Source organism: Paroedura picta, chromosome 13, assembly GCF_049243985.1.
Source record: "Paroedura picta isolate Pp20150507F chromosome 13, Ppicta_v3.0, whole genome shotgun sequence".
Taxonomy (NCBI): Eukaryota; Metazoa; Chordata; class Lepidosauria; order Squamata; family Gekkonidae; genus Paroedura; species Paroedura picta.
In genome coordinates this window covers 38,564,853-38,585,982 of record NC_135381.1, presented here as the reverse complement: position 1 = coordinate 38,585,982, position 21,130 = coordinate 38,564,853, and the positions used below count along the sequence as shown (strand labels likewise).

The 21,130-nt window shown below is 45.6% G+C and overlaps 1 protein-coding gene across 2 annotated transcripts; it reads right to left on the bottom strand.

Annotated features, from left to right (window-relative positions):
- Positions 1–1,667: 1,667 nt before the first annotated feature.
- On the bottom strand, positions 1,668–20,688 carry CHMP1B (charged multivesicular body protein 1B). 2 transcript variants are annotated; one of them, XM_077307941.1, is made up of 9 exons: positions 20,485–20,688; positions 14,231–14,328; positions 13,311–13,457; positions 13,028–13,096; positions 12,703–12,810; positions 11,523–11,566; positions 9,833–9,905; positions 8,982–9,055; positions 1,668–2,342 (listed from the first exon to the last, which is right to left on the bottom strand). In XM_077307941.1, exons 1-8 carry the CDS (start codon positions 20,498–20,500, stop codon positions 9,011–9,013), a joined length of 600 nt encoding a protein of 199 aa, XP_077164056.1. In that variant the 5' UTR covers positions 20,501–20,688; the 3' UTR covers positions 1,668–2,342; positions 8,982–9,010. The 2 variants fall into 2 exon arrangements, with proteins under 2 accessions (XP_077164056.1, XP_077164055.1); XM_077307940.1 differs by lacking the exon at positions 1,668–2,342 and having other exon boundaries at positions 8,371–9,055.
- Positions 20,689–21,130: the final 442 nt, after the last annotated feature.

The following is a 21,130-nucleotide window of genomic DNA, read 5'->3' as shown; positions in this document are numbered from 1 at the left end:
GGGAATTGGTTAGAGAACCACACTCAAAGAGTTGTTGTCAATGGTGTTTCATCAGACTGGAGGGAGGTGAGTAGCGGGGTACCTCAGGGCTCGGTGCTCGGCCCGGTACTTTTTAACATATTTATTAATGATCAAAGTGCATCAGTTTGATAACAGGCTTTATGTAAACAATGACATTACGTTAAAGGGTAGGATATTTTTATATCTGGTGGTTGTGTTTCGTAATGTTTATTTAGCTCAGCCTTTGAGTGGGGGCTTGAGATTTAATTCAACAGGTTGAATATATACTGTCAACCACCCCGAGAAGGCAGATCCAATGGGGTGGTCTACACATGTGACAAACAAACGTATTGTTAAAGTCTAGGCCAGGGGTAGTCAAACTGCAGCCCTCCAGATGTCCATGGACTACAATTCCCAGGAGCCCCCTGCCAGCGAATGCTGGCAGGGGGCTCCTGGGAATTGTAGTCCATGGATATCTGGAGGGCCGCAGTTTGACTACCCCTGGTCTAGGCCATAGCAATCAAACAAAAGCATCGCTCTAAGTAACAAATAACCACAGGCACACTTTGTCCACAATACATAGTAAAAATGAAATCAGTTAAAAGTTTTCACAAGTTAAGAAGTTAATAACATCCAAATTTGCTTTAAAAATTACTAATAAAAATGGCTGATAGTTCTTGCTGTCCGGGAAGAAATATTCCCTGCCATGTGTGTGAAAGAGAGAGGAAGGGGGGGGGGGGGAGAAGGATGCGTCTTCCAAGATATCAATTACCATCAGCACTTTCAACAATTTCCTTTCAAACAAACCTGAACATTGTCGAGTTAGCAAAAAGACAATTAATCTGCTGAATGATTAATTAAGGGAGCCACTTTAGTCCATCAAAATGTGTTTCCATTGATACACCCCACCAATCACTTGTTCCCTGGCAGCCGTGCCATTGAAGATATCTTATTAGGCATGTTGTCAATTCATCCGTGAACAAGTATCTCTCTTGAAAACTCCTGACACAATTTACAAGTGGTCACCAAAAAAAAAAAAGATCCGGGGAGGATGTAACTGGATAAGCAGAGGCCACCTGGCTTAGATGTGTATTTCCACCCTCCTTTCTTGCAGATGCTGGTCGAGCACCTGCTGTACAAATCAAGAGAAATCATGAAAGCCATTATCACTTCCAGGGGGAAACCAAGGCCGACAACCTGGGAAGAGAATCGGAGCCCTCATCTATTTAGAACCTTAAAAGATTTGGTGTGTCAAGTTATTGGGGGCAAAGATTGACAGAGGTTTCCTCTGTCAACCTGCAAGTCATAGCCATTCATCACAGCCTTCTCCTCTAGACTGGAACTAATTGACAACATTCCCAGGGGAAAGATCTCTGCACTAGCTAGAGCCTCAGGCCACATAGCTGGGACTTTATAGTAATAAAGAACGGAACTTAATGAAGGGCACATATTATGGAGTGGGATGGGAAGGAACAAACCCAGGGAAAAGAGAAATACAGACTATGGAGAAAGAAACCAGCTAGGGGAAGAAATAAGATTTCCATGGTTCTGTGAGTCCACCTGCCCTTGCATAAACATAACACCAATATCCACTATTCTATACAATGAATGTGATATGAGAGGTACAGTTGGATAGCTCCCCATAAGAAATAAAGAGTATTCTCGAAGCACCTTGAAGACTGACAGATTTATTGAAACACACAGTGACATGGACCAGAGCTCCATTCTTCAGCCACATGAAGTCAGTTCTCTATAAGCAGAACATTTAGACAGCAGATGGCAAGGGCAAAGAGGAGACCGAGACATTTTTATGCACAACTCAAGCATGTACGTAAGCACAGAGACCATGCCAACTGACACTAATTGATAACTGGTTAACTTCAACCTGTAGCAACTGAAGAGCATGTCAGCTCTGACCAGTTATCGAACCACTTAAACCTATTGATGAATTCCACTTCAGCAATTTCTCATTTGAATCTGCCTTTGAAGCTCAGTTACTGAAGACTGACAAGGTTTTCATCCAGAAAAAGAATGTTGTGGTAGACTGAAAGGTGTTTCCAGTAGTTTCTGAATGTTGCCCTACTCTAAATGTCCTACTCTAAAGGTGTCCATCTCATAAGGACTCCTGTTCTGAGCAGGACAGTAGAACATCCTTGAGTCCATTAGCAATGGTGATCTCATCAAGATACTATTGACATATAATGGTTGGCCATGTGTATGACCCTCTACTCATGCAGTGGGCTACTAGAAACAGTAAGAAAGATCTTGGCACTGCAATAAGTCCAAAGGGAAAAGTATGATCCAGATAACTCTTGCCATCATAAGGGAAGTGTAGACAAAACCTGTGGGAGAGAAGAAGGAGAAGTATGTAGACAGGGATCTTTACACTAATTAGAACAAAGCAAAACAAATATGCCCTTGAATAAATCTTTGTTGGTCTTAAAGGTGCCACTGGGCTCTGATTTTGTTTTGTTGTGGTGCTTCAGACCAACAAGGCGATCCACTTGAAAATATGCCCTTGTCCACCTTTCTCACTTAGACTCAAGGCGGATTACAAAAATCAGCACAATCAACATGATGGGAGACTGATCAAAATGATAAAACAGGATGTGGGTTGAAGCACCAACGAGAATTCTAAAAGAACTAAAGCAAAGCATTAACATGAGGCATGAAATGATGCAATATTACATAGTAGGATCCAACTTACAGCCAACTATGCACTGATGTATACATCACAATCCTTAACAAGTTGTCAGCATAACTTTGTGGATCATTTTGTACAGTATGACTCTATAATCTGCCTAGAAAATCTGCCTAGAAAAGCCCCAATGAAAAACTCATTTTTGACTGGTTGATGGAAAGCCAGGAAAGCAGGAGCCTTCCTAACCTCCTTGGCCAGGCCATTCCCCAAGTCAGGGGCCACAATGGAGAAGGCAGTGGTTGATTTTGACCATTAGCAGATTGGCAGCTGCAGAATGTCTTGCTTAGATGTGTGAAGCTGTTGTGACAGAGCATAGAGCAGGGCTGGCCAAACTGTGGCTCTTCAAATGCCCATGTGCTGGCAGGGGCTCATGGGAATTGTAATCTATGGATATCTGGAGAGTCAAACTTTGGCTACCCCTGGTATAGAGGGAGAAGTGGTCTCACGGCTATCACAGCCTTTCAGAAAACATTGGGCGTTGATTCTCAGGGGAGAGAAGGGAACATCCATAATTATTGAAGAAACTTAGAATGCCAGTCTGGAAAGCACTGCAATACTACAGACCAGAGGATACTTTCTTCCTTTATTTACCATGTTTCTGTTACCAAATGTTCAGGAGTCCAAGAGGGATGGGATGGTCAGGGACATATTTCTCCATTCCACCTGATGAAAAGGCCATGACCCTTCCCTCTAAGACCTGATGACAGCCATTCACACCTCAACAACTTCAAAGTTCAGGGCTGACCCCCAATGCCTGTTGGCAACCCAATGTTTCTGGGTTCTCTGCTGCAAGGTCTTCTTCTTTCAACCTATAAAGTCTAACTTTTGGCCCCTCTCCGCTTTACGGTCTGCATTTTCTCACCAGGCATGGGGCTGCACAAAACTTCTCTCTATTTTATGGTAAAGAAACACAACTTCCTCTTACGCATTCCCTTTCCCCCCTCCCCAGTCATTTGCAGCTAGCCATGCACCTTTGGAGGACCCTTCTCAGTTCGCATATCAGAACTGATTCAGCATGACTTTCTCAATAAAGAAGAGCCAAAGGTCGCTCCCAGAGCCTGTCGGATTGCTAACAAACCTTCCCCAGGAGTTTAAAGGGCTCCCCCAGTGCTTGAAATTGGTTACAGATTGTCCCAATAGGGTTTTTCCTATACTTGAATGGTAATGACAGGGTGGCATGGTTGAATGAATAGCTTCCAACATTGGCTTTCCTTGCGGGTCTGCTCAGCACACAGCGTATGGCCCACATCAAGGCACTTACTGTGGGTGCCAGTGGAAACACAATTAGTTTAAAAAGCAAGTTCACTTCCGAAAACAGTTCTACCATACTTTCTGCAAGGAATGCAAAGCTGAATTTGTTCAAGAGGCCCCAGGAATTCGGGCCACACTTTAACAATGTGTTTCAGAAAGAAGCTCGGGGACTCAAGACGGCACCAGTATGTATAGTCCGTACTATCTGTAAGTAAGTTCCTACTTTGCGTTCATCCCATTTGTTTAATACAGCCTGTCTCAACTTTTCTACCATTGAGAAAGCCCTGAAACCTTCTTCAGGCTTTGAGAAAGCCCAGAAGTGACACGATCGGGCAGAATATGGTTGGGAAGTAGAGCGGTGGACACGCCCACCCAAGGCTCCTCCCTTTCCCATCCCCTCCAGGCCTTTGATTGGCTCTTCGGGGGGACAACATGACCGTATATCGTCATATCACTGGATAAAAGTTTAATACATTTTAAAATATATATATTAACTCCCACCTATTCAGGAAATCCTTCCAAGCCAATCAAGAAACCCCAGGGCTCCACTAAACCCTGTTTGAGAAAGACTAGTGCTCATGCCAGGGGTAGTCAAACTGCGGCCCTGCAGATGTCCACGGACTACAATTTCCATGAGCCCCTGCCAGCAAATGCTGGTTTATGCTATGCTGGCTTATGCTATGCTACATCCCTGGCTGGCTTCCAGATTTCTACAAGGAAAACTCCATCCTATTGTCTGCCGGATGTCCCTCCCTGCCACTTGTATTGACTTAGATGCTGCATAATCTGCCTTGAGTCCCAGGGAGACGGGAAAACTATAAATAACCTTAAGTAACAAATAGAAGTCGACTTGTAATGGTGGAACTATTTACCTCGAGGTTTGCCCTCCAAAAGCACTGTAAGACTTTTACAGCTGAAATTAAATATGCTTTTATTGCATTTTTGGCCAGTAATTGGTCCCAGGCTAATTAAGTCTGGAGCAAGGCTCACCTATTTCTTTCGGCTTGGAACAAATCTATAATATTGGCTGCTGTATACACTCAATTCCACCACATATGTACCATCCTGTAATATAAAAAGAACATTTTCTACTTCATTACTCAAATACCCTGGTGATAGATCTGCAGATCAGCCCCCTGGAGCCAGCTTGGTATCGTGGTTAAAAGCGGCAGCATCTAATCTGGTGAGCCGGGTTTGATTCCCCGCTCCTCCCCCACATGCAGCCAGCTGGGTGACCTTGGGCTAGTCACAGCCCTGATAGAGCTGTTCTGACCAAGCAGTAATCTCAGGGCTCTCTGTGCCTCCCTTCCCCCCCCCCCCCAGGGTGTCTGTTGTGGAGAGAGGAAGGGAAAGAGACTTTGAGATTCCAATACACCTGTAATTTTTAAGAGTCAGCATGGCTTCCCCTAGTCATGTCAGACTAACCTTATCTCTTTATTTTTGAGAAAGTTTCTAGCTTGCTAGATCAGGGGAATGCTGTGGACATAGTTCACCTTGATTTCAGTAAGGCTTTTGAGAAGGTTCTGCATACGTTTTGAGAAGGTTCTGCATTCTCATTGACAAGTTGGGAAAATGTGGTATGGATCCTATTACTGTTGGATGGATCAAGAACTGGTTGACACCCAAAGGGTGCTTGTAAATGGTTGGTCGTCTTCTTGGAGAGGGATAAGTGGAGTGCCTCAGGGATCTGTCCTGGGCCCCGTGTGGTTCAACATATTCATAAATGATTTGGATGAAGGAATAGAGGCGGTACTTATTAAATTTGCAGATGATACCAAACCGGGAGGGGTAGCAAACACACCAGAAGACAGAAACAGAATACAGGATGATCTTGACCAGGCTAGAAAACTAGGCTAAATTTTTTAAAAAGGAATTTCAATGGTGATAAACGTAAAGGGCTTCATTTAGGTAGGAAAATGGAATGCATCACTATAGGATGGGTGAGGCTTGTCTTGGCAGTCGTACGTGTGAAAAGGATCTCAGGGTCGTAGTAGACCAAACACTGAACCTGAGTCAGCAGTGTGACTCGGTAGCTAAAAAGGCAAATAGGATTTGGGGCTGTATCGAAAGTAGTATAGTGTCATTATCATGCTACTGTGACACTGTTTACTAATTTACTCTCTCTATATATCGGTAAGAGCCTCTTGTGGCGCAGAGTGGTAAGGCAGCCGTCTGAAAGCTTTGCCCATGAGGCTGGGAGTTCAATCCCAGCAGCCGGCTCAAGGTCGACTCAGCCTTCCATCCTTCCGAGGTCGGTAAAATGAGTACCCAGCTTGCTGGGAGGTAAAGCGGTCATGACTGGGGAAGGCACTGGCAAACCACCCCGTATTGAGTCTGCCATGAAAACGCTAGAGGGCGTCATCCCAAGGGTCAGACATGACTTGGTGCTTGCACAGGGGATACCTTTACCTTTACTTTATATATCGGTACTCTTATGATTCTTGTTCCATGGTCTGAGGACGTGTGCCTGCATCTGAAAGCTCACACCTGAAAGTAAACTTTGTTGGTCTTAAAGGTGCCAGTGGACTTGCATTTTGTTTTTGTGAGAGAAATTAAGCTCACTTGGGTTTTAAGAGTTGCAGGAACTCATAAACAGACTGAATTTAAGGAACTGACCAGGAAGGGTCTCTAAATTATCCTGCCTCTATTGATAAAAGGAAACGTTCTAGAGGAACTCTCTGATAGAAGCAAGGTCTGCTGCTCCCCTCTACTGGTTTAAGGAGTAAAGACACAATCATTTTATGTCATTGTGTCATTTTAAAGTCTTTTAATGGGAGTTTTAATGGGTTTTTTTAAGACACTGTAACCCGCCACGAGCCATTTGGGAGTGGCGGGAAATAAATTGAAATAATAATAATAATAATAATAATAATAATAATAATAATAATAATAATAATCCGAAAAACAATCCTACTGCCAGGGCTGTCTTGAAATCCATCAGCAAGACCATCTCAGCCACAGGCAACACAAAACAGTAGCTAAGAATGAACAGACATTTGTTTATTCCATCCCTTCTCCATAAACTGCCGGCCAGGTTTCCCATCCTTTCTACAAAGCTGCAGTCAGCCTGCCTTCTTGAGAAGCCTGACCAGGCAAGACCTGTTGATTGAACTGGCTTCAGCCGATCTGTTTAAACGCAAAGCTGCAGAACAAGTTCCCAAAAGAACAGCAGTGCCTCTCCTCAGGAAATAACTAGGATGAAAGCGCCTTATGATAAATATATCAGTACAAAATAGTTGGGACATGCATCAGACCTCCCCCACCCCTAACTCATTCAAAGTATTTTAAAAGCTGCTATTCAATGCCCACAGAAAAGCTCACCCAATCAACAGCAGAGGCTTATATAAGAAGAAAACAAGGAGCCCTGCTGGATCAGACCAGGAGTCCACCTGTAATCTTGCCTCACAGTGGCCAACCAGTTCCTAGAGCAGGGGTAGTCAAAGTGCGGCCCTCCAGATGTCCGTGGACTACAATTCCCAGGAGCCCCTGCCAGCAAATGCTGGCAGGGGCTCCTGGGAATTGTAGTCCATGGACATCTGGATGACCGCAGTTTGACTACCCCTGTCCTAGAGGGTCAACACCAGGGCAGAGAGGCCGAGCCCTACCCCTGATGTGGCCTCTTGTCCTTATGATTCAGAACTTTCCTGACTCTGAACATGGAGATTCCCCTCAGTGACCGTGACTAGTGATCAATGATAGACCATTCCTTGATGAATCTGCCCAGTCCACCATTTTGGCAACCTCCAGCAGCAAATACGGTGCAGCAGGAAGGGGGACTGCCAATTATACTAAGAGAGAAAAGAGAAATGGCTGTGCTCTTTATTAGTGACCCCACTTGGTGATGCTAATATTTGTAGGCCTCTGTAGAGTGGATACCGCAGAAACATTTGGAGACTGAACCACATACATATTACCATAGGATTAAGGCAGGAGTAGTCAAACTGCGGCCCTCCAGATGTCCATGGACTACAATTCCCAGAAGCCCCTGCCAGCAAATGCTGGCAGGGGCTTCTGGGAATTGTAGTCCATGGACATCTGGAGGGCCGCAGTTTGACTACCCCTGGATTAAGGTCATATCCTTCTGATATATGATAGGAATTCATTTAAAGAGGGCTTATTATTAAAGGTTAAATAAAGAGTATCTTACATCAATGACGAAGATAGTGAAAAAAAAATACCTAGGAGTTTGTTTTGATGTTTTGACAGTTTGAGGAATTGTTTATAGTGGAATAAACTGTTCATTTGCCATTGCCAGCTTGAAAAACATCTCCTTCGCTTGGTCAAGATTTAATCACGCTGGCTGAGAAATGCCCTCGCAGCACTGCAACCAAGCTGGTATTTTGAACGGATTCCTTAAAGACACCTCAGCCAAAGTCTATGCACAATCATTAATAAATATATGAGAGAATACCTAAGCAAAGTGTTGAAAAATATATTTTATTTCTTCAGAACTGAAACGATAGAAGGTTTCACCTACAATAACTGCTATCATTCTCAGCCCTGCTACATAGAATGCTTGTCCTAGAGTGCCCAAGGCAGATAAACAAGTACAGTTTGAGGAATATACATTTAGGCACAGTACACATTACATGTACCAATCTGTCCACCTGGTCTGATCATGTGTCTTGAGCATGATGTATAAAAATCAGGCAATGGACACATACTACCTCAGTCAAGCACAGACCTTATTCATAACTTAAACATCACATACGTCAGGGGTGCAACTTTCCTTTTAATGGGATGAACTGGCATTACACTTGGTTATTCAGACATTTCCATCAGGGCTTTCGTGAAAGACCTCTGCAGTAATACAGCCCTCAACTGTGAGGGGAGGGCAGGGGAAGGAACTGTACGGAACTAGGAAACCACGCACACTTTGAAGGGTTAATACCACATTTTGGATTTTAGAAAGCGCAGCTAGACAAAGACAAGCACCCATGAGTGCGCTGGATAAATACGCAGAGGGGGTCAGACACAGGGATCCTAACAGCACTGAGAGTTGTGTACACAGAATGCTTCAGAAGCATACTTGAAGAACTGCTGAATCGATTCTTCCCGTCACACTTGATCACGAAGGCGAGCCAGTCTTTGCGAGAGCTCATCCTGCACAGGACAGGGAAAGACATTCTGTGATCCGCTGCTAAAGGAATCTAGCAACTCCTTATAGATCAGCCCCCCTGCCCCCCCCAGCTTAGCTCTTTTATTCCTCAAAAAAAAAGTGACGCTGAAATAAGATCTTATGAATTTAAGGAACTACTAAATCTGTTTGTTTCTGCTGCAACAGCTTATCTGGAATTTTTACCCCAACTTAAAGCAACAAGCACAACTTCTACGTGACTCAACACTGTTTTCATGCAAGATGCCAAGAGGTCCAAGGATCTAAGCTTCAAAGAGAGGGGAAGTCTGAACTGGACTGCTGGATTTCAGGGGCACCGAAAGCTGTACATGAGCACTGCTCTCAGACAGAGGGAGCATCCAGGCATTAAAGCTGAGAAAGCAGTGAGTAAAATACTTTAACTGAGGTCTTAGCAATGTGCAAGAAATGGCCCCTTCCAAAGACTTGGCATAAAAAGAACAAGCAACATCCTAATAAATGGTCAGAGCTTCAGACAGCATGTCGGCTGCCTTACCGCCCTGCGCCACAAGAGGCTCCCTGTATATGTGTGTGTGTGTGTGTGTGTGTGTGTCTGTATACACACAAATATACATCATAAATGAAAGACTGAGAGGCAATTAGACAGTTACTTCAAATATGTCATGCTGACACAATGATGTACTAGCAGAAGTCAATTTAGGAGACGTTCCAGTGCTAAGATGCTGTGGCCACTTTTATGGGCTATTAGGGGGAAAGAGAGAGAAAGGGAAAAATGAAATACTTACCTGTTCTGCTGAAGCAACACTTGTGCCAACAGACCCTGTCTGTCCTTGAGGTAGCTCCATATTCAAGTCAAGACTAGAGGTCAAAAGAAAAGCCAAGATTACTGCATGTGCAATCAAAAACCTCTGGAACAGAACTCAACTCTCAAGCCCATGATGCCACAACATACACACTGGAACTGAACACGTGAAGCTGTCTTACACTAGCTGGCCTTCTGATGGGCACTGGCTCCCCAGGGTCTCACGTAGACAGTTTATGCACTGGAGGTTTCATTCTGGGCTGCAGGCTGGAGTTTTAGTCATGGCAGGTTGCTCCACCTCTTCCTACACCCACATGGGGGAGCATTTCATAGAATCATAGAGTTGGAAGGGGCCATACAGGCCATCTAGTCCAACCCCCTGCTCAACGCAGGACTAGCCCTAAGCATCCTAAAGCATCCAAGAAAAGTGTGTATCCAACCTTTGCTTGAAGACTGCCAGTGAGGGGGAGCTCACCACCTCCTTAGGCAGCCTATTCCACTGCTGAACTACTCTGACTGTGAAAAACTTTTTCCTGATATTTGACCTGGTGCATCTCATCCACCCCCGATTTTTAGTCCTGCATGGGAGCTGGGACAGTGAAGTCCCAGTGCGTAAACGGTCGCAGAGGTCTTTCATATCAACCGCTATGCAAACCTTTGAATAGGAGATTTTGGGGATTGAACCTGTGGCCTTCTACATGCAGCACAGAAGCTTTACCCCTGAGCCACAGCCTTTCCCCTTGAGCTGCCCACTCTTGCAGGCTTACAACTCAATGCATTCCCCTCAATGACACGAGATTCATGCTCAACTCATGAAGATTAATGACGAGACTCAAGGAGCTTGGGCAGCCCAAGCAATGTTCAGGCCACAGGCCATGCCCCGAAATCCTCTGCAGATCTGTCAGGGTTTCTCAGCCAAACTTAACATATCCTACATGCGCTCCTTGGGACGTACAAGTAACTCCCACACAATGGGATTCCAAGCTTCCACCTGTGCAAATGTTGTTACGCTTTCCTTATATCGTCAAACCAAGCATGGTTCAGTGAATGCCCCGCTAAGCATGAACATGACAGAAGCAGATATAAGAGCTTGAATGTTGACTTCAGGCCCCTCGGGGATCCCCACACCCGAAAGTAACCTACTGACACAGGGCTGTGATTCGGGTGGCCAGAAAAAAACAAACAAACTCCCCTTTTAGCAGGTTTAATAAGCAGCTGAAATAGGCAGGTGAAATGTTTCTTGGCATGGAGTTAGGCAACAACCGCAGACGACTGCTGCAGATATTAAAGTGACAGCTAGAGGGATCAGTTTAAAAGTTGGCAATCCCAGACAAGGATCTTCTGCAGAGGGCACGACCCAATTAATATTCCATGGCCCTCTTCTTAATATACGTTCCATTTCTTTATCTTCTCAAACATTTCATGGGAAATTATTCTTTAATTTCAAAGATGAATCACCAGTATATCTCCCAAATGGAGGGAGGGGGCTGGCTGGCAATGTTCTTGCAGAAATACAGTGTTATAGTTACATGAGGTTATTCCCAGGCAGTCAAATGCCCGTAGCTTGCTGAAACAGGCAGAGCAAGCACTGACTGGTAACACCCAAGCACATTGCCAGGTATTTCTGCCATAACGATGCCTGAGGTTTCAGCCTCTTAGAAGTTTACACTCACCCAGCTTCATCAGCCATTTCTTGAAGAAGCAGATCCACTTGATTCTGGAACAAAAAGAACAGAGAGAGAGAGAGATGACCAAAACACAGCCCAACGAATGAGAAAGATCACCCACATTTAAGAACTTAAAGTACTTCACCACTAGGGGGAGCTACAAGCATATAAAACTTACTCAATTATTCCCTTAAATCCAATGGATCAGCATTCTGGATGTTTTTCCTGGCCAGGATCCACAGAAACCTTTGGCTATTGTGGCTTTGGGTCTGCATCATCTCAATCTGCATCCCCATGCCAAGCCACATTCAAAACTCAAAGACTTTTGGAAGTGGAGTGAGTTAAATCATGTGGACCTGCAGTTGAACTCCCACCGAACATGCTTAAGATAGACCTTTGGGACCATACCACCTTTCTGCGTGAATTGAGGGTATGCCTCACAAGCACACATCCGTTTGGTTGGAGGGTGTGGACAGGAAAGACAGCATGTCTGTCTAACCAAGCCTACTGAGAACTCCTGACCTGCACCTCTAAGCAAAATAAATAAAATAAATTTTTCTAGTTCAATAAAATCCCTTCAACTTTAACATTTCTACCTCTAAGTGGTTTTTGTTCTGGATGCAGCTCCTGACATGGAAATGCACTGGTGGCTCCTGCTCTTGAAATAATTACATCAGAGCAAGGAGTGAGATGCCCTGATCTGGATGGGGACAGGGTAGCCCAATTTAATCACATCCCAGGAGCTAAGCAAGAGACTGGTTAGGAGTGTGGAGTTCTAATCTGGAGACCTGGGTTTGGTTCTCCCCTCCTCCTCCACAGGCAGCCAGCTGGGGGACCTTGGCATGGCACTCGCCATGGCACTGATGAAGCTGTTCTGACCAAGCAGTGATATCAGGGCTCTCTCGGCCCCATCTCCTCACAGGGTCTCTGTGGTGGGGAGAGGAGGGGGAGGCGATTGGAAGCCCTTTTGAGACTCCTGACACTTGTCTTTAACAATGATTTCCAGTTGTGATCGTTGGCCCATTTCTGCACACTGGGGCCAATACAAAAACTCCTTGTGGACCTTGAAAGCAAAGACTGTGTGAGGCTGTTTCTGTGTCCAAAATCAGATGAGCATTGTGGGGTCATGACAACAACCATAAGGGAGAACAGCTCTTCAAGTCATGTGACCCTCTGCTGATCTTACCTGCGGTGTTGTTAGTGTGGTGGTACTGCTCATGGTGTCTTCCATTTGCTGTGTCTGAACGTCTAAGGTCTCAAACTGCTGTTCAAATTTGTCCATCAAAGCAGAGATCTGCAGAGAAGAAAATGGCGTCAAGGTAGCAGTCCAGCCCCCGCCAGGGAAAAAGGAAAATTTAAAACTTGGTATATAGTTGTAAAATTCATTTGTATACAGTCAGATACCTTTATATAAGAGACAAGTTTGTAAACAATAAGGTAGAATAAAACTGATGTATTTGCCTAAATATGATGAAACTGTATAAAAGCATAAAAACTCAGTATATGTTTACCTTTTCCAAGTTCATAGTTTTCAAGGTAGCATCCATAGATTTAACCACTCCAGCCATTGACTTCGTTACCTAGAAGACAACATAGTAGTGATGTTGAGAGGTATGCCATGGAGCATCTTAAGGAAATATGGAACATCCTTCTTTACACATGTTGGTTTCAGACACAATACAAACTGGCTGCCAAAATCTGCAAGAAAACCAGCAGATCTGCCTAGCTGGGCATGGTGCAGTCTGGTACTCTGGCACCTCGTGAGCCTTAATAACCCTCCAGTAAGCTGCTTACCTTGCCCATTGTTACTGCTGTCTGAACCCTCGCAGCCACGGCATCCACCCGAGCACTCATGCGCAAGAAGTTGATGGCCTGATTCTTCTGCCGGATTGCGTTTTCGGCATGTATTCTTGCAACTTCGGTATTACCTTTCTGAATTGCCTTTAAAAAGAGAAAAGAAAAGAAAGCAGTATAGTTTTGTCTACCTTCTTTGAGAATTATTATGCCCTAGGTATCCTAAATTAGGTAAATTAAATTATTATTAATTTAAACCTTCTAACCCTGAGACATCTGGATGAGATGAGACCCCTAGAATTGACACTTGTTAGACCATTCCCTTAACTACGCCCAAAGCAGATTAGTGTTATGCATTAAAGGTAAAGGTATCCCCTGTGCAAGCACCGAGTCATGTCTGACCCTTGGGGTGACGCCCTCTAGCGTTTTCATGGCAGACTCAATACAGGGTGGTTTGCCAGTGCCTTCCCCAGTCATTACCGTTTACCCCCCAGCAAGCTGGGTACTCATTTTACCGATCTTGGAAGGATGGAAGGCTGAGTCAACCTTGAGCCGGCTGCTGGGATTGAACTCCCAGCCTCATGGTCAGAGCTTCAGACAGCATGTCGGCTGCCTTACCACCCTGCGCCACAAGATGCTCTTAGTGCTATGCATTAAAGACACTCAAATGAGAGATCCCAGAAGACTTGGAAGCTCTCTGACTCCTTCAGATGGTGAGAGACGTAATACCCATATTTAGGTTTGCAAGACATGGCAGCCCTGGAGATATGTACAGATGCATGTCCTGAATGGAAACAACTATACATCAGCTCTGCCAGTTTTTATGTACATTTCTAACATTACAATAGAAGACCCCAATGGCACGCTATCAAATGGATCAAATGGGATATAGGCTTCAATTTTTGTAAACAATTGCTTACCTTCTTAATTTTAGCCTTTTCAAGCTTTTCTTCTTTATCACACTTTTTGGAATTTCTGTTCAGCTCTTTGGCAGCAAATTTCAAGTTAAAAAGATGTTCTATAAATCAAGTTAAGGAAGGCGTTTGGAGTCTCCAAAACGGCATCAATACCAACAGCACAAAGTCTGAAGAGGAACTCACTGAAGGTCAAAAGCTTTCTCCCTGGATAGTCAGGCATGATGCTATACACAATTTGTTACCCCTGCAAATCTATATTTCACTTACATTGCATTCTTATTTGGATTTATGAGTCATTCAACCAAAAAGTACAGGGAATCATACAGTTGGAAGGGATCGCCAGGCTCATCCAGGCCAACCCCTGCACAATGCGGGAACTCACAACTACCTGCCTACCCACAGTGACCCCAATTTCATGCCCAAGTGATAGCCCCTGCAAAAAAAATCTCCAGAATTCACCTCCCATCCCACAGTGGAGATCAGCAATTCCCTGGGTATGCAAGGAAGGGCAACAAGACACAAGCACTGGCACATCCCTCCCTGCCCACTCACTATCTGTCTAAGTTCATAAAATCAGCCTCTCTATCAGATGGCCATCCAGTTTCTGCTTAAAAACTTCCAAAGGAGAACTCACCGCCTCCCGAGGAGGCCTGTTCCACTGAGGAACCGCTCTAACTTTCAAGAACTTCTTCCAGATGTTTAGTCAAAACTCTTTCTGTCAGTGGCTATTAACCACAAGGTATAGATGGAGGACTATATCTGCAGCAGTGATGACCCCTATTTTTGGTGCTTAGGGGGCAACAGTGGGAAGGCTTCTGGACTTCCTGATGGCATCAGAGTTTTGACCACTGTGTGACAGAGGGCTGGACTGGATGGGCCAGTGGCCTGATCCACCATTGCTTCTCTTATGAAGAAGAGTTGGTTCTTATATGCCACTTTTCCCTACCCGAAGGAGGCTCAAAGCGGCTTACAGTCATCTTTCCTTTCCTCTCCCCACAACAGACACCCTGTGAGGGAGGTGAGGACTTGGAAGGTCCATTAACCATACGGACTTGGAAGGTCCACTAACACTGGCCATCAGTAAGCCTCCAAGAAACAGGCCAATCGTTTGAAAGTACATAAGCAACCTCAAAGGTGAATGAATGTTCTCATACAAAATTAATATAATGTCTTCCTGCCAAAAAAGCTGAATCACCAGATAGGTCCAAAGTATATGGTAGTCACATCTTGTAAATTACACCTTTTAGTTAGTCCATTGCTAGAAGGGTGTGGATCCTAAACATAGTTTTTTGGGTGAATTAGTTGCAGCTTGAGGTCTACAGAAGCAATAGGTGCAAAGTTGAGGGCTGTAGTCCATGAGGGTGATCCAGCTTCTTATTCCATTTCAGTTCTGAGACTCTGGATCTAGTATAGATGAGGAAGACCAAAACAGCATCTACTAAACCGGAGAGCAACTGTAGTACAGTGGTTAAGAACAGCAGACTCTAACCCGGAGAACTGGGTTTGATTCCTCACTCCTCCTCCACTTGCAACCAGCTGGATGACCTTGGGCTAGTCATAGTTCTCTTGGGCTGGTCTCATAGCAGTTCTGACAGAGCTCTCTCAGCCCCCCCCCACACACACACACACACCTGACTGGGTGTCTAATGCAAGGAGAGGAATGGGAACGTGTTTGCAAGCCACTTTGGAACTCCTTTGGGTTGTGAAAAGCGGGGTATAAAAAAACCAGGTCTTCTCTTCAAAATATGAAGAATCTATTCAACTAGGAACTTATAAATACTGAGGCAGAAACTGGATACCTAGGTACATCTTCCTCTAAAAACTCTACATGCGTCTAGTTAAAGGCTTTCACGAAAATAAGTTCAAATGGGTAGCCGTGTTGGTCTGAAGTAGCACAATAAAATCAGAGTCCTGTGGTACCTTTAAGACCAACAAAGATTTATTTGAGGCGTGAGCTTTCGAGTGCAAGCACTCTTCGTCAGACTAAGAACTCCCTACATGACACTCGAAAGTTCAAGCCCTGAATAAATCTTTGTTGGTCTTAACGGTGCTACTGAACTCTGATTTTACTAAAATAAGTGTTACAGCAGATCTAAATCTTAGGCTTTCCTTCATGTAACATACTAGTTACTGATTAATTCTAATAGTTCAAAATTAGCTTCAAGCCCCAAGACTGCCACTAGTTCTGAACAGCAACCATTGCAAAACTGAGGGTCATTCCGCTCTTTGTCCAAGGGGCTTAGGGGGTATATGGTTCTGCACTCCATTTTGTCCTCAAAACATCCTTGCATAGTAGGTTAGCCTAAAGCAACTAACCCAGTGTCATCTTGTACTGGCTTCATAGCAAAGTGGTGATTTGTACCCAGGGCTCTTCTTGAAATAGCCTCCCACCTCACTGAATGCTCATGGAGGAAGGCCACACCTTCACATCAGTCAAAGCTCCCAAGTCATCTTAGCTTCAGGAAAGGTGTATCTGAAAGGTTATCAAGCCTTGGATGAAAGGGAAGGAGAACACTAATTTAACCAGTAACTACCAGCAGACTTGGATGCAAGTTATAAAAGAGATCCCTATATACTGTCATGAACTATTAATCAAAAATAATCAGTGTGCTTTATTATTTTCAAAATACAGCTGATAGAGGAAATATTCAAGGAACATACAGTATAGCTCCCGTGGCCATGCATAAAGGTTTCATTCAGTTTTAAATGGATATGTTTGTACAGCTCATATGTAGGATATGGCTATTTAATAAATGGGTCTTTTTTTAAAATTGGTCTTTCCCACCTTCCAAATAAATAAATACATAAATAAATAAATAAATAAATAAATAAATAAATAAATAAATAAATAAATAAATAAATAAAGCAGCACACCATTGGATTGGTCTTTGTCTCCCTGCAAATAACATTATATTAAATGAACATAGCATAGGACAGCGGTCCCCAACCCCCAGTCCGGGAACCGGTACTGGTCCGTAGATCAGTCAGTACCGGGCCGCAGCTCCTCCTCGTCCTCCTCCCCGGCTGCTGCCTGGGGGGCTGCCCTGCCACTCTGCCGCCGGCTCACCTTTGGTGCTTTCCACTGGCTGCCATGCCTGGGGCTCCCCCTCAGCATGATACTGCGCAGCCGCTGCTGACAGCGCCCCCCAGTGGACGGCGGGAAGTCAGGGGCGCTGGCGGGAAAGCAAGTGGAGCAGGGGCTCAGGTGGCGGCGTCCCTCGACAAAAGACTACCCCCCCCGGGCCTCAGTAAAATTGTCAAGTGTTGACCAGTCCCCGGTGATAAAAAGGTTGAGGATCACTGGTATAGGAGACATGTCGAGCGAGTTCACATTCAGGTCAAGACGTGGGGCAAGTGTCATCGATTATATTATCATCCCCTCTACCCCTTCCAATTAAAGCCACCATGATTTGAATGCATCCACAGTTGCAGGAAAGGTACCAACTATCTTTTCCCCTACAGGATACAATGCTCAAGAATCTTTATTTGTTCTCTCAGATCTCCCTCATCAGCACATCACTTTCAACACCGCGAAGCAGACGGAGAACAAAACAAACCAGCCTGGAAACTGCTGTTAAAATTCAGGACACTCCCTACTTAACAGGAACAGCGCAAGACTAAACAGTTCTTAAGTCAGATTGTCCTGTAGCCATTTGATGAAACAGCAGAACGAAAAAAAAGCAGAGTTTGATCAACAATTGAAACAGTAGGGTAGAGACTTTTTTCTGTGTTCCTTGACAGCACACAATTTCAAAGAAGGAAACCTACATTCACTGCAAGAAGGGAGAGGATAACATAAGGTGCTATTGAAATCAGCCATAGGCAGAGCAACCTTCAACCTTAGGAAGAGATTGAGCCCTATGGGGAGCTGGGCCCAGTCCTGGGCTACTGTGCAATTCTGTGCAGAATTACTCCAATAACCCACTGATTTCAATGGGCTTTGATCAGAGAACTTTGATCAGGTTGCACTATTTAGATCTAGGGAGAAGAGAGGATATTCAGTTCTGAAGCAGGAGGCTGTGGGAAAATGAGGAATGCCAAAGAGATACCTGCCCTCTCTATGGAAGTAACATTAAAAACAATCTAGCAGCACCATCATGAGTTATAAACCTTCACAGCTTAGAAAAGCCACCTCATTAATCCCATTAAGTGTTCTCTTCAGTTAACAGTTAAACAAAGAGAAATGCAAGAAATACAAAGACTGCACTTTTGCCAGTTTCAAGTGGGTAGCTGTGTTGGTCTAAAGTAGCACAACAAAATCAGAGTCCAGTGGCACCTTTAAGACTGCATGTCTGAGGAAGAGTCCTTGCTGTCAAAAGCTCACGCTTTGAATATATCTTTGTTGGTCTTAAAGGTGCCACTGGACTCTGATTTTGTTGTGCACTTCTGCCAATTATTAATGCAGTATCACAATGCTTATCTTGCAAGTACACGTGACAAAGACTAAGATTCTGCAGTCCACGTGTACGTTTCTCTCTAGATACCAAAAGCGGCCAAAGTTAACATTTCTTGACCTTTACAAAGAGGACCCCAGTCCAGAAACACATGCTTCTACAACACTTGAAGAAGAAGAAAGCAGAGTTGGTTTTTGTACCACACTTTTCTCTACCAGGAGTCTCAAAACAGGTTCCAATTACCTTCCCTTCCTCTCCCCAGAATAGACACCCTGTGAGGGAGGTGGGACTGAGAGAACCCTAATATTACTGCTGAGTCAGAACAGCTCTGTCAGGAGTCTCAAAGCGGCTTCCAATCACCTTCCCTTTCCTCTCCCCCACCACAGACACCTTGTGAGGTGGGTGGGGCTGAGAGAATCTTGATGTTACTGATCTGAGAAAGCAGCAGTATCAGGGCTGCGACAAGCCCAAGGTCACCCAGCTGCCTGCCTATGGAGGAGCAGAAATCAAACCTGGCTCGTCAGATTCGAAGCCGCCGTTCTTCACCTCTACACCAAGCTGGCTCTCTTGGCACTTATACAATGTTCTGTGAGTCCAAGCCATGTCACAATATCTCAGTGGATTCATCAGAATAGGCATGTGAGCTACACCAGCTCTGACACCAAACACACACACAACCCCAACACTGCACACTGGGGTTGAGGGGGGCTCCCACTTGAAGAAGAAGAGTTGGTTCTTATATACTGCTTTTCTCTACCTGAAGGAGCTGATATTACTGCTTGGTCAGGACAGCTCTATCAGGAGTCTCAAAGCGGCTTACATTCACCTTCCCGTTCCTCTCCCCACAACAGACACCCTGTGGGGTGGGTGAGGCTGAGAGAGCCCTGAGATTACTGAAGAAGAAGAGTTGGTTCTTATATGCCGCTTTTCTCTACCTGAAGGAGGCTCAAAGAGGCTTCCATTCGCCTTCCCATTCCTCTCCCCACAACAGACACCCTGTGAGGGAGGTGAGGCTGAGAGAGCCCTGAGATTACTGAAGAAGAAGAGTTGGTTCTTATATGCCGCTTTTCTCTACCTGAAGGAGGCTCAAAGAGGCTTCCATTCGCCTTCCCATTCCTCTCCCCACAACAGACACCCTGTGGGGTGGGTGAGGCTGAGAGAGCCTGAGATTACTGAAGAAGAGTTGGTTCTTATATGCCGCTTTTCTCTACCTGAAGGAGGCTCAAAGAGGCTTACAGTCGCCTTCCCTTTCCTCTCCCCACAACAGACACCCTGTGAGGGAGGTGAGGCTGAGAGAGCCCTGATATTACTGCTCAGTCAGAACAGCTTCATCAGTGCCATGGCGAGCCTAAGGTCACCCACCTGGCTGCATGTGGGGGAGTGCAGAATCGAACCCGGCATGCCAGATTAGAAGTCTGCACTCCTAACCACTACACCACACTGGCTTGAGCAGAATGCCTTGCTGAAGGACACCAAGTCGGCCCTTGGTGGAGGTCACTGCCAGGACTTAGCTGTGCCCATGCCTGTCAGGGCTCTGAGAAGATGCTCTTTTTGGGGGGGAGGGGCTTATAATAATCACAGCCCCAAGGAAAGCCTCCACCCCCCCAACTCCTACTCACAGCAACACACTCCCCAGCCCTGCCTCCCACCCACCCCCAGCCAAGGGGAGGGGCCTACCCTAAGACCACGCCCACACAATCCAAGCCTACCAATCAGGAGCGCCCTCTAGCGCCGGGGTTCCAACAAGCCAGCCGTGCCCCCTCTCTGTCACTCACGGGCGAGGGGTGGGACTTAGGCGCCCTCGAGTCCCGCAGCCCCCAATCAGGAGCGTTCCTCAGTCCCCCCCCCCTCCCGAAAGGATACTCTCCATCGCTGACATGGCGGCGGTGATCGAGGCGACTCAGGCCTGGCGACGATGCCTCTTAAGCTCGAAAGCGGCAGCGGCTCAGGCTCCGGTCTTGTTTTTGAGTCCTCACTTCCTACTTCCTGCTTCCGCTTCCTTCTCCGCCCCTCCATCCTGTCACGCGCAGAAGGCGGGGCTCGGCCGCGGATAACGCCGGCCGCGGGATGGGCTGAGGGCTGAGGCGGCGTTTCTGAGAGTCACCCGAAGGCGCATGCGCCGGCCGCCGTTGCCGGCTCCCAATCACAGTTCGGCTTTCGAGGCGAGTGGGAAAGCACTCAACTGCGCAGGCGCAAAACTCTTAGCCCTCTCTGTGTCTCCTTCCTTCCCCCTCGACTGTTCGTTGCGTTAAAATGCTGCCCCTGCAGGATACCAGTGGTAACTGCACGGTGCTGCCTTGCGAAAGGGTGGGTGGGGAGTCAAGGTATTCAGAGCCCAGGGAGGGCACCTTTAAGAGCAACAAAGTTTTGGTCCAGGTATGAGACTCATACTGAGGCTCATACCTGGACTAAAACTTCGTTGCTCTAAAAGGTGCCCCTTTATTTCACAGGAGCTGCAGAGCGCAACTGCATTATTGTAGGCAGGCATCCTGGGGAGAGGTGCTGCAGG

Excerpts from the sequence above, each read along its gene's own strand:
- CHMP1B (XM_077307941.1), bottom strand. Across the intron at positions 13,097-13,310 it reads CAGCAGTAACAATGGGCAAG|GTAACGAAGTCAATGGCTGG; the intron begins GTAAGCAGCTTA and ends GTTGTCTTCTAG. Across the intron at positions 11,567-12,702 it reads CCACACTAACAACACCGCAG|AATCAAGTGGATCTGCTTCT; the intron begins GTAAGATCAGCA and ends TTTTTGTTCCAG.